The sequence below is a fragment of the Tursiops truncatus genome, chromosome 3 (assembly GCF_011762595.2).
Source record: "Tursiops truncatus isolate mTurTru1 chromosome 3, mTurTru1.mat.Y, whole genome shotgun sequence".
Taxonomy (NCBI): domain Eukaryota; kingdom Metazoa; phylum Chordata; class Mammalia; order Artiodactyla; family Delphinidae; genus Tursiops; species Tursiops truncatus.
The window spans coordinates 137,410,643-137,427,567 of record NC_047036.1 but is presented as its reverse complement, the minus strand read 5'-3'; the positions used below and the strand labels follow the sequence as shown (position 1 = coordinate 137,427,567).

General features: G+C 37.6%; 1 protein-coding gene across 1 annotated transcript; it reads right to left on the bottom strand.

Annotated features, from left to right (window-relative positions):
* Positions 1-917: 917 nt before the first annotated feature.
* GABRA6 (gamma-aminobutyric acid type A receptor subunit alpha6) lies at positions 918-16,223 on the bottom strand. The gene is made up of 9 exons (XM_004326814.4): positions 16,186-16,223; positions 15,868-15,986; positions 15,213-15,280; positions 13,031-13,251; positions 12,863-12,945; positions 12,408-12,551; positions 11,844-11,996; positions 10,386-10,645; positions 918-1,546 (listed from the first exon to the last, which is right to left on the bottom strand). The coding sequence occupies exons 1-9, from the start codon at positions 16,221-16,223 to the stop codon at positions 1,271-1,273; spliced, it is 1,362 nt and encodes a 453-aa protein (XP_004326862.1). The 3' UTR covers positions 918-1,270.
* Positions 16,224-16,925: the final 702 nt, after the last annotated feature.

Sequence of the window (16,925 nt, the reverse complement as noted above, 5' to 3'; positions counted from 1 at the left end):
ACATATCCATCATTTCACATATTTACTTTTTTTTTCTTTTTGGTGAGAACATTTAATTTCTGCTCCCTTAGCAAATTTCAATTACACAATACAGTGTCATCAACTATAGTCACCAAGTTATACATTAGATCCTCAGACTCCATTCATCTTATAACAGAAAGTGTGTTGAGTGAGCAGAAAAGAGATGAAGGATTGACTTTTTTAATATATCCTCTATCTTTATTTTGCTGGTTACAGAATTCTGGGTTGAAAATCATTTTCCCTCAGCATTTTGAAGATGTTGTTCCGTTGTTTTCTAGCAGGATTGACTATTTGAATACAAATTCACGTGTTTTTTTTAGAGCTGGGTGACCAAGCCTGGCTGTCCCATACCTTCTATCTCTCAGAATCTGCAGGGACACTAACACTGGGGAGGTAACCACTTCATCTCCCCATACTTAAGGAAACTTCTGAGCTTTATTAAACAGACCCAGAGAACCATGTTTATTGTTGTTTTGTTTAGTGATACACTTAGAAAGGTAAAGCATATGAGATATAAGAACAGTCATAACATACAAGCCTTCGACCACTTCATGGAATTATGAATGAGCATATTATTTTAAAAGGAGAGCTTAGTGAGATAAAACAACACTGTACTGCAGTCCAACTAAAGCTATGTCCAAATGCATATATAATTTATGATCTATGTATAATTCATATGTATACAAACACCATATTTTATTGAGGTAAAGTAGCACAGCAAGGTTAAAAAGAAATGGCTAAGCTCAATACAGGCTTTATAATGTCACTGAAAGCCATTTTACTAGCATAAAGGCCTCCAACATGCTGGTATTAACCTACTGATAAATATTTAGACTACTTATATTTTGTTCTCTTGAGAACTAAGCCAAAATAAACATTTTAAGGCAGGCTTTGGAAGTGTCAGCATTTCTTATTTTTATTTGCTTTGTGGTAAATGATATTCACAGTGACAATTAAAATATTGAACAATGAAGGACAAAGATTGGCAACTTCATCTTGAATCCATTTTATCCTTTTATAAAATTTTCTCTAATGTGCAGAAAAGTCATATTTTTCACCAACCTTCACCTTCCAATTTTGAGGAGTAACGTTATTGCTTTTCTTGCCCATACATGCTTACTCAAAGCTATGTGTTAGAGATTTTCAATTTCGATTTCATGTTCAGAAAAGCATCTATACAAGTCTCATTGCTATTTTTAAACATTCAGAAAATGAGAACTCACAGAATACAGGTTATTACGGCTGCAACCTATTCAACACTGCTGCTCACTTCCATCGTGTCTTTGGAAAGATAAACTATCCAGTATACAAGGTTGAATCCTGCAAATGCAACTGGGAAGAGAATCCGAGAATATTGGTCTATTTTACTGGTACCCGCAAAGGTAGGAGAGAGGGGTGGGGGGGTGACAGGTGTTGACTGTAAGATGGGAGCTCTTGTGAGGACTGTGCTGGCCTTGGAGGATGGAACTATTGGCAACGTCAGAGAGGTGATTCTTTTCTTCAGATAGTACTTGGAATCAGGATGCTGTAAAGGAAAAGATACATATATATTCAGCCTGGGTAAAAGAATAGACATCGCTTAATCATTCATTTTTTCCGTCATTGACAGATAGTTACTGACTACTTACTATATAAGTTAAAATATCAGCAAATTCTTGATAGTAATTGATGGCGCTACTTTTCCAAGAAAGCGGTAAAACAAATTTTAAAAACATCGATTTGCTAACATCCAACGTCCTCTAATTTAATACATCAGCAATTGATGCTAAGCATGTTCCATGCCCCAGAAACTGTGTTGAGTGTTGTACCATTAGGAGATAAGCCAGGTTATAAGGGCTTATCCACCCACCACCCCAGTTATGCATAAACCTATAGGGCAATGGGTATGGGCAATGAGAGGGAATTTCATTTGGGAATGTGTGGGCAATTACTCAATACAAGAAAATAACAGCTCGGCTAAATGTTATTTAGACACATTCTAGACACATTCCCAGCCAACAGTCTAATCTTTACCATTCATAAATTTGAACCAACTGAGGTATCAACAACAGCAAAAAAAATATAAAGGTGCTCATGTACATCAAAAGCCAGTGACAAAATAGAAATACCCTTATATTGAGTGGGATGACTGTTCTCCCCTGGAAATACGACTACCTCTTGGTCCAGAGTTGTATATTGAGAGCTTTCTGCTTTCCATTCAGAGCTTCTCCACTGGTCTCCCTCCATCTTAAGTTACCAAAGTGATATATTTACTAACTTCAGAATTGTCATATGTTCTTTTCTATCATGAGATTTTCTGTTCCACTGAAATCATAAGACAACCAATCCTAGTCTTGAAAGGGATCTTCAGTGCATTAAGTAACAGATGAGAAGGCTGAGGTCCAGATGTGGGAATTGCTTCGCCCATAGTTTCACAGCCCGTAATAAACCGCCTTGGTCAATCTCACTGCTTGTTTCATCCCAGCATTTTCTCACCTTTAAAGTATTGAGCCTGGTTCAGAGACTCTAATTCTATTTGCGTTAGACTCCTTTCATAATGGTGGAGACTGGGGGGCTTCCTCTGATTCTTACCTTTTCTTGTCTACGACCTATAACAATCACTCTCCTTGTGGCCAGGTTGTCCTTGCCGGGTCCCTGCCTTCACACCCTGGCTGTACATTAACCCTGCTCTTGTAAAACTGCCTCGTTTTCTCCTTGGCAGCAGAATTACCACTTTGCTGCCTGGCAGGGTGTGTTACTCACGTGGACACAGACTCCTGGAGCTTTAGACAGCAGCCCCCCCAGCAACGGGATGAGGCTGCCGCCTCCCCTGTGCTGGTTGAGCCACAGGACCAGAATTACCCACCGACGTGGTGACATTTGGACTGCGGGAAACAACCACCCTGAGAACCGCTCCTCTCTATACTCCCATCCTGAATTTTGCTTTTGATTTGTCATGGAAGTTCGCCCAGTATCTATAATAGTCATCATAGAGAGTTCAAGCCCACTGTGCTTTTAGGGACCGTGGGAAAATTTGTTTCTTTACCAAAAGCAAAAATAAATCAGTATGAAGTCTGATTTGACATGACCATGGTGAATTTCAAGCAAAGAATATCTTTATTTGTTATCTGTTGACCCAGTATTAGGCTAGGCACTCTGGACAGAATGAAATAAATCATAGGTATTGGAGGTAGAAGAGAATTTAAAATAAAAGAGTGCCAAGTCTACTGATCTTGGATCGGAAATAAGTGACATTTTCTATTAAAAATATGTGACAACCCAGGACTACTGTGCCCAGGGTCACTAGATAGTGTGTGGATAGGACCAGAGTAGTGGTATTTTGGTCTCAATGCATGCTACCTGTATGAGAGAATAAACATAGCATTGTCTGCCAAGAGCTTTCTATCATGTTTCTCAAACTCTGATTTGAATTTTCATCTATTATATATGTTATTAAAATATTCTCCACCTGAAAGAGCAAAATTTGTCACTGTTTAATTCTTCAGAAAGAGTTCTCTTCCTCCCAGATATGAGGAACATTAAAATATTTTACTCTAGTAAATTTTCTAAGGATCGTAATGGAAAGAAAGAGGGCAAGGCTTTAGAGCAGATTTTCTTCTAAACACGTCTTGATTTTTAATAGCATGCATTGTCTGTCTGACACCTATGTTTCTTCCTTTTTTAGGGAGAAACAGGGCAGACATGAATAAGTTCACTGAGATGAAAGTGATTATAAACCATAATCTAGCATAAAAATGTAAGGCACTGTTTTACCTCTCTCTCTTTTGGAGATGTTGGGAAAACTTATTTGTCAATCTCTTGGCATCGTCACAGTGTCACAAATGACTTAATGAAGATTGCTGAATAACCCTTGTCCAGAGTTAAGCAACATCATTCACCACCTAACAGCATGAAAAATTTATGCACAATGGCATTAGCCTGGAATTAAAGGTCTCCTACAGTAGGATTCCTCTTTTCCTCATCTGCTTCCCCAGACAATCTCTGTGGAGGGTTGCTTAGGAGTTAAGAGGGCAGCAGAGTCAGAAAGCCCTAGACTGCAATTCCATAGATACTACTTAGCTGCTGTATGACTTAGACATGCCTTAGGAGTCACTGACTCTCCCGAAGCTTACATTGAAATCAACTATACTTGAATAAAAAAAAAAGAAAGAAAATTAAACAAAAAAGAAAAAAAGAAAGGGCCAATTACTGTTTCAGCTGTAAGGTTTTTTTCTTTAAGAACTTGAGAAAGGAAATGTGTTTTTTCTCTGTACACATTTCTGCCTACCTAACTGTTACAACTCTCTGCTGTCATCACCTCTTCCCTGTAAATATTATTTCCGTTGTGCTTTATCCCCTTTCCTGACATGAAATCGCCTTAGTGGTAGAGGGCATATTATTCTCATGTGTAAGTGTTCCACAGTTCCTAGCCAGTGCACAGAACACAGTGAACGCTTAATAAACATATGCCGAATAAACAAGTGAATGAAAATCTAAACATTTCCCAAGACTTTGTAGTCAGGCAAAGAGAAGGGAACAAAACGTTTTATGATTATTTTACACTATATTTTAGCATATTGTTGATATTACTTTATATTATCGTTACCATATCTAAATGCCTACCATTAACAAGCACTACATGGCACTTTGCATGCATTATTTTGCTCATTCCTAGGAAGAATCTATCATGTAAAAATATTATTTTCATTTCAGAGATGAGCAAATGAAGGTGTAAGCAGAAAGCTCACACAAGTAATAAGCAGCAGTACCTCACTCAATCCCTCTCAGATCCCTAAGACCATACTCTTTTTTTTTTTTTTTTTTGTGGTACGCGGGCCTCTCACTGCTGTGGCCTCTCCCGTTGCGGAGCACAGGTTCCGGACGCGCAGGCTCAGCAGCCATGGCTCACGGGCCCAGCCGCTCCGCGGCATGTGGGATCTTCCCGGACCGGGGCTCGAACCTGTGTCCCCTGCATCGGCAGGTGGACTCTCAACCGCTGCGCCACCAGGGAAGCCCCACTCTTAATAAATATTACTTTTTCTTTCCATCAGCTTTAGGGTTTAGGGCATGGTTTCTCAACCACAAAGCTACGGATATACTGATACTTCTTAGTTGTGGGAACTGCCCTGTACATCATGGGGTGTTGAGCAGCATCCCTGTCCTGTGCCCACAAGATGCCTGTAGCAACCACCTCCTCGGGGTTTTGACAACCAAAAATATCCTTGTTCCTTGACAAATGTCCTCTGGGGGAAAATTCACCCACCATTGAGCTTCACTGGTTTAGAATTACACTGTCTCATTGCCCAATGATGGCTGGGGGATTTCTAGCAGGCAGCAAATACAAGGTGCTCAAGGAAATGCCAGAGGGCTGGCTAACCCACACGCTGGATAATCAGCTCCTGGATAATTGGGAATCAGCAGTGTAGGAGACTGGACACCTAAAATTTAGAAGAATCACACTGAATTTCTGAAATGAAAAGAAAGCCAATATTGCAAACCATTCAAGCTACAGGTTTGTGTCGGATCCCACCTGCTCTATTGTAAGCTCAGCAGCTTCAGCTGATGGTAAAATAAGCTTTTGTCAGAGTCCAGATGAGGGCTCAGCTTGGGGCTGTCACTGTTTTGAGTAGAACGCCTGTGGTTTTGAATTTTTCCGGGGCTCCCCTGCTGTTCGGTGTCATCCTGCTTTGGGTATTTTTAGAGCACTGTTTTGTTTTAAGTAACGCCATATTGCAAAGGTACTTGGAGTCAAACTGGACTTTGTGACAATCAGTTATTTGGTATAGGGATGAGGCATTTGGGAAGTACTTAGAGCAATTCTGATACAGCATTTAGTGAGTCTAATATATTAAAGAAGAGGGGGCAACGGGTTACCTCTTAGGAGAAATATTCTAACCAGGGCTGCATTACTCAAAGGACAAACAAAGTATCTGCTTTTAGAACCAGCGAACAGGGGCACCAAAAATAAGAGAAAATATTTTTGAAAACATTTATTATTTGACCTATTTTAAGCTACATATTAATCATTATGGAGAAAATAAATCAGTGTGTCAAATGTCCCCACATTTATTTTACAGCTGGTAGAATTGAGGAGCGGAGACAATTCCAGAATGCCTGCAGAGAAGCAGCTTATTGGTAGCAATCTGGTGGGTCAGTGGTGCTAGTGGCATGTCTGAAAACCATACTGGAATGTTTGGAGGGTGCAAAAAGGAATATTGAATGGTGATTTGATGGAAGGTATAGGGAGAGAGCCAACCACCTACACCCCTCATCTAATCCACGCCACCCTCTCTATAAGTCATATGACGGCGCTACCATGGGGAAGGGACATCATGATCTTTCTGGTGCTCAGAGTCTCTGATGGTCTTAATTCAACTGTTCATTCTTTGGAGTAATGGTAGTACTGAAAGAAATCTTAGCACGATTTGGAACAGGGGAGGTAAATCTTTCAGTATGCTATGATTCATATTTTTCTACACAGGTGAAGGGCAACATAGTAATGGCCCAGCAGACGTTCCAACCTTGAAAGGAGTGCAGGAAGGAAAATATGTCTTATTTCCCTCTCTGTGCCCAAGTTTCTCACAACTGACTGAGAGTTTCTAGAGCAGGGCCAGGCTCATCTTTCTTTTCTCTGCATAGGCATCACTTCCTCCACAATCACCCCTCCAGACTGAGTTAGGTACTGTCTCATGGCTTTTTTTCAGCCTTCTACACATCTCTAACCACAGCCTTTATCACAGTATATTGTCATGGCTCCTTGAGTAGTTTCCTCTCTTCATGCTCAACAGGCAGCTCCATGATGGAAGAGGCCCTGTTGACGTCACTTACTAAGGTAGCTTCAGCATTCTACAAAGGATCTGGCAAAAAAGCACTTAACAAATAAAGGCTTATGGTATGAATAATTTGATGAACACATAGGTACTCAATAAATTGGTGTCAGGTGAAAAGAAGTAATGTAATCAGTATAAATATAGTTATTATCTTGACCAATTAAATTTTGGTCAACTTAGTTTGTAGATAATTTACCAAGAACATCACACGTTCTGTGAAAAAGGGAAGCCACAGGGCTTCCCCGGTGGCGCAGTGGTTGAGAGTCCACCTGCCGATGCAGGGGACACAGGTTCGTGACCCGGTCTGGGAAGATACCACATGCCACGGAGCGGCTGGGCCCGTGAGCCATGGCCGCTGAACCTGCGCGTCCGGAGCCTGTGCCCCACAACGGGAGAGGCCACAACAGTGAGAGGCCCACGTACCGCAAGAAAAAAAAAAAAAAAAAAAAAAGAGAAACCACATTGGATGTATTGATGGGTAGGGGTCCAGGGGATTCATTCTTAGGAACTTAGTGGTGAGGGCTTAGATTTTTAAAGTAACAAGAAAACTAGCAAAACATCCAGAAAGAGATCAAAGTCTAAACTTGGTCTTATATATAAAATAAATCTACCCCAGACACGTAATAAGCTCTGAAACATAAATACAGGAATAACTCTCTAAAGCCAAAATAGCATACCAAATAAAAACAATATGGAAAGATACCCTATAAGCAGGAAAGAAACTGTGGACAATTTCTTCTCCAAATCCAAAAATGTAAAGTCTCCACTTCCAAATGCCTTAAAATAAGAAAGATTAATACTCTATAGAGCACTTCTGAAGATTTAGTTTTAGATGAGTCTTCAGGTGTGACTACTAGGCTTTAAATGCCTGAATCTCTTTGTCATTATTATAATAAATTTCAAGGTCAAATTCAAAGCGATAAAGTTTTCACATTCATTCTAAGCAGTTTCCTTTGAAAAGCAATGTGCATATTAAAACATACAAGTTAGAATCACATGAAATATCCAAGCACTTAATCTCATTTCAGCTTTACCACATTGGTTTGCTATTTCAATGTCCAACTTACTCAAATAATGTCATTTTGAGTACAACTGAATAGGCATTTTAAAATGTCATGGTATTTGAAAGAAAAAATGACCTTGCAATCATAATATACCATTGTGCTGTATAAATTTGAAATGTGTAATTTGTTTGTTCCTCTATATTATATAAGGCAATAGCCAAGTTTTGACATAAATAAAAAAAACTGTACATGTTCTATGTAATCATCTATATTTTTTGATGCCTACAAGGTTAATATTGTTAGGTTTGGTTACTTTTCTTTTTATTTTTACACTTTAACTTAGCCTTTCAGAAACAAAATTCTCCTTTTCATTGCCTTGGAATATTTTAAGTGGAGCCAGGTTTAGAAATATTTTTTGTAGGGAAAAAAGTCAACTTGCAAGGAAAAAACTACTTTGAGATGGTTTAAATGCAATTTTTTATCCAACTTCCCAAAGAACCTGCTCATTATATGTTACTACTTTAGAACTATTAGAAGATAGTTTATATGAAGACCTGAGATCTTAAATTCCATCTTATTAATAAATTATACCTTTAAAATAATGGACTTAGGGAACGATAACTCTATGCTTTCTCTAAGGATTTGAAATCATATTCTTCTTAGTAATATATATTTTAAAAGAGTTGAAGTAAGGAAGTTGGTCTTTCTTTTTGTTTCAATATCAGATCAGTGACTATATTCAAAATCACTTTTCTTAGCCTCTTTTTCATGAATTTCTTTTTTTATTTTTACTGTGTTTCTCAAATAAGAAACTGTTAAATGGAATTATGATAAATTCCTTCTTCCTTTCCAGCTATATGTTAAGATAATATATGACCTTTGGACAATATGTCAATTATATACCTATGTAAGTACAGATAGGTTGTAACATAATCACTTATTTTTACAAACAAAATAATTCTCAAAAATATTTTGAATTCATCTTTTCTGAAATATATAATTTTCAAGTCTTTTGAACTGGATCCTTAACATATTTGTTACAAAATTTATATTTTTGTGAACTTTCAAAGCACACACACGTATATAAAGAAAACATCATTAAATTAAGGGAAGAATTTTGGGAATAACCTTACCTACATACAGAAAATGTTTTGTCCAGGGGTACACACTCTATTATATTTCAGTCTTTGAAAAAGTGTTGGGCCTCAGCCTCTGTAAATCTGTGGATGTTAGGAGTTCTGGAATCAATTCCTAGTTTTTCTACCAACTAGTGCCTAATGTTTTCCTTCTCTGAGGCTCTGTTTTTTATTCGTAAGTGTAATTAGACCAGATTACTGGATGGCAAACTTTTTTTTTGTTTGTTTAAAAACAAAGTCTAATTCAAGAAAAAAAAAGTCTTTAAATTACATATTGCCACTTATCATGGGATTGGTCTTATCCTTTAAAGAAAATGTAAATTCTCTAACAAGTTTCTAAGTTTATCAAAGAGAAAAGTTTCAATACAAAATTATCTTTTAAAGCCAATAAACACCTGAGTATTTGGAAAGTAAAACACATATAGCTTTATAATTTTTATCATAAGATTTAACCAAGAATTAATTGGGCTGTATGTGGTTTTGCGATTTGGAAATAGTCATGAGAATTGATCAGTTATAAAGAAATTTTCAGTTCAAAGTGTCTGCATTACTTGATTTTGTAGAGCAAAATTTTCCTCTTTTCAAGAGCTACTTGTTTAGAGTTTGTTTTGAAATAAAAATGTACACTTGTCAATCAGTTCTATAATCCAGTTTTTAAAAAGTACATGCGATTTGATTGTTGTGAGAATTTATTCATATGTGAAATTGAAATTTGGGGGCACATTTAAGACCCTTGAATTATTAATACTATCATTTATTTTTTATTCAAAAAAACTTTGGGGACCAGAGCTTAGCCACAGCAAATCTAAACTTAATTTTATAGGTATTTCTCACTGATTGTGTCTCAAAAAAACCACATTAATATACATAATAATATGTATATTATATACATATAACATGAATGTGAACATGAGAACGTTTTCACATGAGTCAAAAACTTGGCTTATGACTCAGCATTCATAGAACCTAATATATACATTGTGCCCTCCTGAAATAAAGCAGCGAGTGGGTTTCTAACAGAAATGGTCCATGGAGTCCCTGCTTGTTTCCTTCAGACTCTGAAACCTCATTAGGAACTTTTTTTTTTTTAACTTTATTCTCCCTAGTCGGTATAATGGAACCTGTTCAAAGAAAACATCTAAAGGCTAAGAATTTTCTGTCTCCTCTGAGAGCTTGCAATCTGCCAGTATTAGTGAGGGTGATAAAAGAGGAATACCAAAAGTTTAGAGCAAAGATAAATGAAGGATTGTTGCTTGGCTTTTTTCTGTGAAGCTGGAGAAGAAGTTGGCCTTGGAACCAAATTTATGTAACTCATGCCCCACTAATATTACTTTTGGACTATTTAATTGTTTGTGGTAACTATTCCGGCTGCCTTTTCCTATATGGTAGCTAACATTAGAAAAGTAAACAATTACCAAAACAATCTCAGCTTCCAAGGGTTCAGTCGCTTTTGCTATTGTCACTGGGGGTGAGGCTGCAATCTGTGCCTTCCTTTTGGCCTTCTGTGTCTGAAGATTGGTAAAGTAGTTGACAGCTGCGAACTCAATAAGAGCAGAGAAGACAAAAGCAAAGCAAACAGCTATAAACCAATCCATGGCGGTCGCATAAGACACTTTTGGCAAGGAGTGCCTGGCACTGATGCTTAGAGTAGTCATGGTTAAGACAGTGGTGATCCCTAGAATGAAACAGAATGAGAAATGCACTATTAGCATTTGCAATCCAATAACAAGATCAAGTGGGAACATGCTGGTGGAGAGGATTTTTGTTACAAATGTATTTTTTGTTATTTTATTATTTTTAATTGTTCACAGTTATCATAGGCATTCACATTTTGGTTTCCTTCAAAGCCTAGTGTGGTGATGTGTATTAATAATAATATAATATAATAGCAAATTATTACATAACTAATAAAGCTTTGAACTTCTGATCAAATTTAATGCTGGTATAATCTTTCATCATATTTAATAAGTCTATTTGGTGTGAATAATAAATATAAATTAGATTTCTCAATTTTTTTTATTTCTAGCTTGGTTTTAAGATAAAATATCTAATCATGAGAAAATAATTTCATTACTCATCTGCCAGCAGTCTTCTGTCTTGGAGGATTTATATAATTCAAAGATGGTAAACATCAGTATATAAATATTCTTTTATAACTTGCAAAAAGAGATCTATTTTAGTATGGTAAATTAAAAAGTCAAAATTCACCTGAGATTTCAATTAAACTCAGGTCTTCCCTATGAACTACTAAATTTATAATCACAAAAACTGAGAAAAATATTGGATTTCGTTACAGATGATATTTTTCTGTTATAGCTCTTTTTCTTATTTCATTTTGTTCCATCACACTAGTAATGATTCTGTACATCATAAATGTAACTAAATATTTAGGTTGAACAATGGGGAAACTGGTGATATTTATCTATTTTTAGACCTAAAAATGGCAATTTTTTTTAAGATCCAACCTAATAAAAGTGAGATATAATTTATGTATTTGTGGGTTCAATATCTTAGCCTTTGTTTTCATTGCTTTACATGTCAGTTTTTAATTTTCTGCTTTTTTTTAGTTATGAAAAAGCAAATTGAGTTTAAAAAACAAAACAAACCAACAAAAAAACAACTTTCCTAAATAGGGCACGTCAAAGTCACAGGAAACCAGCCAGAATTCTTGCTGAGACTAATCTTTTGTTGATTCGCCGCACAATGTGAGATAAGATGAGGGTCATTTTATATGATACATGTGTCTGAATGAGATAGGAGTTTATTTCCTTTGTGGGTTGAAAAAGTGCACTGGTGTGAACATTCCCCTAAGATACACAAGCAATGTGAGCTGGAGGATGAACAGAAAGTAGAGCCCAAAGAGTGAAGCATACCAAAGACAGTTCTGGCCGGAACAGACTCCTTATTAATCCAGAAAGACACCTGGGAAAGAATGACCGTCATAATGCAAGGAGTATAGATCTGTATCATAAAATAGCCCATCTTCCTTTGCAAGTGGAAATAAACTGTCATTATTACGTATTCACCTGTTGGAAGACAGGTATATCAGGATTATTGCTGTTGACAGTGTGCAGAAAGAATGCAACTGGAAATAAATCTTGCAGATCTTTAAATTAATATGGGTGGGAAGAAAACAAGCAAAGGCATTTTTTCAATATATGACAAAGCTACTCAATCAGCAGATGATAGATACATCAGCTCATGGTTTTCTGTGGGGTTCTTTGTGTCATATACATACAAAACTACTCACTCCAAGGCTACACAAATCTTTATATGCACATGGTTGCAAAATCAATTTTAAAGAAAGCTACTTATCACTTTAAAACAATAAGTTTAGCTGAGGATGGATAATGCAGAAGAAAAAGAAACAGATATTTTGAAAATGTGCACTGGAGTCACCATGCAGGATTACATCCATGCATTGATCAAATGCTTACCTGTGTTAGATTTAATTGTCTCACTAGATACTGTTTGTCCAATCAGATCATACTGAAGGAGGCTTGAAGATTCTTCTGGGACTTCCACTGAGTAAAGTGGTCCTTTTTTCCATGTATATATGATTTCACTTTTGGGGTAAGCATCTGAATTTTTTAAACAAATTAAACAGAGAAGTAAATCTGGCTAATTGTGTGTTTTTTTTTCTTTCAAAGCAAATCTTGTTCATTATAAAAAGGAAGTACAAACAAATTTTTTAAATGATTTTCTTTAATCCTGGTGACCAAAACCTCTGACTGTATGATTGAGAGAGACGTGATCAAGTAAGTTAATTCCTGGAATCATACTGAGAACGTCAGAGTAATATTTCTCTTTTGCTTTCCAGTGTCTGACTAAAACCAAATAATTATATATTTTGAATGCATTATTTGACTCTCAGAAGCTTTTTGTAACTTACAACTCCCAAACTTGAGTGGACAAGCATGCCCATCCATAGGAAAGTTAACCAGCCTCATAGGACAGTCAGCGTTGATGGTAAGCCTAAGGAACATTGAAATAAGTGGTTCTGAGTTAGTGTGATGGGCAGATAATTTGGGCAGAGGAAGTAGAATTAGGGAAACCTCACCTCATGGTGTATAGAATTGTTCCATTCTGCATTATTCTGAAGAGTTTGTTAGGAGTTGTCATATTGTGAGCAATTGATTTTTTGCCATTCCTGAAAAAAGTGTCAGGTGTCCAGATTTTACTGACCATCAGGTTATTCAAACTCAGAATCTCAGCTGGCCCCCCAAACTTCAACCTCTCATCGGTCCAAGTCTGGCGGAAGAAAACGTCCATTGTATACTCCTAAGACAAAATAAGAGATTCATGCATGCTGGGCAGATGGCTTATTAAGAATAGTTTATTCACTAGCTTACATACCCAATCTTAAAACTTAAGAAACGAAGCAACTTTTGATGACAATAACCTATCAGGAAAGTGATAATTTCAGTGACTTATTATGTTTTCACACTCCAAGATTGTAATATTATTATAAAAGGTAGTGTTGTATTGTGCAAACCTCTCTCTTCCACCTTCACCCTCCTTAACATTCTTCCTCTTTTTCTATCAGTCATCCATCTCTTCATCTATTGACCTATTGAGCTCCCCCTCCTTAATTTAGAAGAAAAATAGAAAAAGATTTAGTCTAGGTTTTATGCTGACCTTCCTACCATCAGTGAGTCTAACCAGTCCCTTAGCAGCTTGTTCACCTTCAAAGGTATCTCTGAGCAACATGGTACCACTTAGTAAAGTTCCAAGGATAGAGAAACTTTACTTGATAAGCATACTCTTGTCTGCACATCATGATTGTTTTATACTGTTCTCAGAGAACATAAAAGCAAATGTTACCATGATTACCCAAACAGAGCATCATTTAAGCATGCATAATCAAAATTATGAGTTTTAATTTGTGGCTTTTATGAAATAACATTAAAAATCTTAAGAATTATGATAAGGGCCTTTGCAAAAGTCAATGATAAATAACAACTTATAATTAGGTCAAAATATTGCCAAGAATTGCTTTGCCTACTTTATATGTTCCTTTATGAAACCTATTACTGCAAGTGGTGATTATATTTTAAAACTATAATTTGACACACAACATATCCATATAATGATGATCCAGGCTATAACAAGCCTCTCTTGTACAAATATAAGATGTGTGTCTTAAAAAAGAGACACATGCATAAAATAAATTCTAAGTGTCCCCAGATTTCAATGGTACCATAAGATATGGTTGTGGTTATTTATTCTTGGGGTGAGTCAGTACTCAAATGAAAAAATATGATAAGTAATTGAGAATTCTGGAGAATGCTGACTCTAATTTCTCTCAAGTCTTAAGACATTTATCTCTTAAATAAAGTACTCCTCACTCTCTCCCCCTCTTCTGTGTTGTTTTTTCTTCTCTTCTCCTGCCCCCCCCCTTTCTCTTTCTCTTTTACTCCTTCCTTTTTCCCTTTTTTTAATTCCTCCTCCTTTCCTTTCTCCTTATCTCGTCAACTCAAAAAGCAGAAGATGAAAGTATCTAATAACTGTTTTTCTAGAATTACATTCCCCTAGTACATTTAATGCACCACTTTAAAGAGTTATGTTTTTCTTCCGTTTTAGTATGTATATTTTACTTTTAGGGGGACATACTACCTGAGAAATATGAAGGAATATCATAATATACTTTGTTCTAGAAGGCTGGTTCAGGTTTTCATTGCCGCTTACTATGAATCCTATAGCCATCTGTACCTGGAACAGAGTCCCCAGAACACCTATTGGTCCATTTGCAAACATAAAAGGTGGAATGCATTACTCTTTCCAAAGGACTCCCTTTACTGTTTTAATAACACATACCGAGAAAGATACACTGCCCAAACAGCTATGTTTTAAATTTAATAGACATGCTCAATATACACTTATGTAGCATACCATCTTTGCTGGTTTCTCTTTTTTCTCCTCCAAAAATTTACTAGGACTTCATAAAGATGGGGAAAGATCTTCTCTTTGTAGGGAAGAATAGATGCATGATATGTGAACAGAAGAGAGGGTATCACCATAAAAGGCCCCTCAGATTAGTATTCAAGCAGAGCCTTTAGTGAAATGTGAAAGAGATGAAGCCAGGAATCTGCTCTAAGGGCCATTCCTTCCCAGCAGGAGCACACATATTGCTTTTGGATCTGGAGCCAAGTTTGGTAACAACGCCCCTTATCACTTATTCTGGGATTCAGCCCTCTCCCCCAACTAAGCAAAATTACTCTCCTCACTCAGAGCTCACTCACCATCTCCACATCTGATACGGGCCCAAAACTTGTTACGTAAATGTCTGTTTTGACTTCAGTGACAGCACCTGAAATGAGCCCAGAGGGATGGGGGCAATTATCATCAATGATGTTAAGGGGACTGAACTGAATAAGTCTATCACAAAGTCCCTTCTCATGGCCAGAATCTGCAACCCATCCTAAAGTAATTCCAGCAGCAGGAATTCTTTGGATTTTCAACTTTACAAACTCACACCAGTTGCATTATTTTGAATGCATTCTGGCAAAATTGTGAAATTTAAGGAATGGACGAGAACTAGGTTAGTATTCTAAAGAAAATTACAACAATAATTAATGTTTAGTGATGGCATTCATGGGATAAATGCTAAAGGAAGTGTTTTATATGGCAAATCTCATTTTACACTCAAACGCCCTATGAGGCAAGCACAGTTCATACACCCACACTACATTTGAGAAAGGTGAGGCTTAGAGTTCAAATGACTGGCATATAAGGTTGCGAATTGAGGAGGGGGCAGAGACTGGATGGGAACATACACATGGTCCCTCCCCAAGCTCTGCAACCTGCCACTCTGCTATCCTGAGGCCTCTGTGCCTTGGAATGGCACTAAGGGGGAAGAAAAGTACAGACGTTTGGTCTAGTAAGGACGCCTCTCACCTCCAAATCCCGGTCGCAGCCGATTGTCATAGCCTTCAAGCAAGTTGTCCAGGATCCGACTGATGTTTCTGGAGTAGAAGTTTCCTTCATCTTCCAGTTTCCCTAGGGCATTTTCTACCCTGTGAGTAGACAGTCAATGACCCTCACTCCTGGCCTCAGAGGAAATAGGCTGTTCATTCCAGCCTCGTCTGCCCCACCACACATACATGCCACACCACCCAGGCTGCTTCCATGATTTGGTATAGAAGTCACCCAATGGGTGTGTGCTTGCCCTTTTCTCTGAGCAAAAAGGAAAAATCGGAAAAAAGTCTTACTCACCATAGAATAATGTAGAGCCAGGGCAGAGGCGATGCCATCCTGCGGTGCACTGAAATGCCCAGTTCTCCCTCCTCCTGGGTTCTCCTCCTCCCAACCAGCTCCCCTTTGCCAATTAACTAGAGCAATCTCCCGGACCACTCATAGCCCTTCTTGTTTGTGTCTGGCCAGTAATCCAGTAGGTGAGAAGGTTGCCAGCTAAACTTGCAGGGTTCCCCTTGCTCTCTTCACTCTCTGTTCCGTCTTTTCACATGGAACAAGGTGGTTTGCGGTCTTAGAGTACGTCCTAATGGACACTTAGCCTCCTCTGACTGACTTAGTTGGGAAATGAGAGTCTGAAGCGACAGTGCATGGTCAGAGAGCAGTGACAATAATCGAATAAGGCATAAGGGGAGGTTAGATGGGAGAAATCCACTGCTAGTTTTGGCATGGACTTCACAGGGCCCTGTGAGGAAATCTGGAAGGCAGTGGCATCTTGCTGATTGAGATTATGTTCCAACGGGCTCAGCATTTATTATTTCCGTGGTTCACAGAAGGATTTCTACATGGCTCTCACTGCTTAAAATGTCTAACAATATTGGGATCCTCTCAGATTCTCTTTCTGATTTCACCAGGTTTATTGCATCAGACGTCCCTTTCCTCTCTATTTAAAAATTGGTCCTCATTCTTTGGAAAAAGCATTTATAAGACACCAGAATTACATTCCCACAGCTCTTGACCATCTTGCTTTTGGATTAGCATTT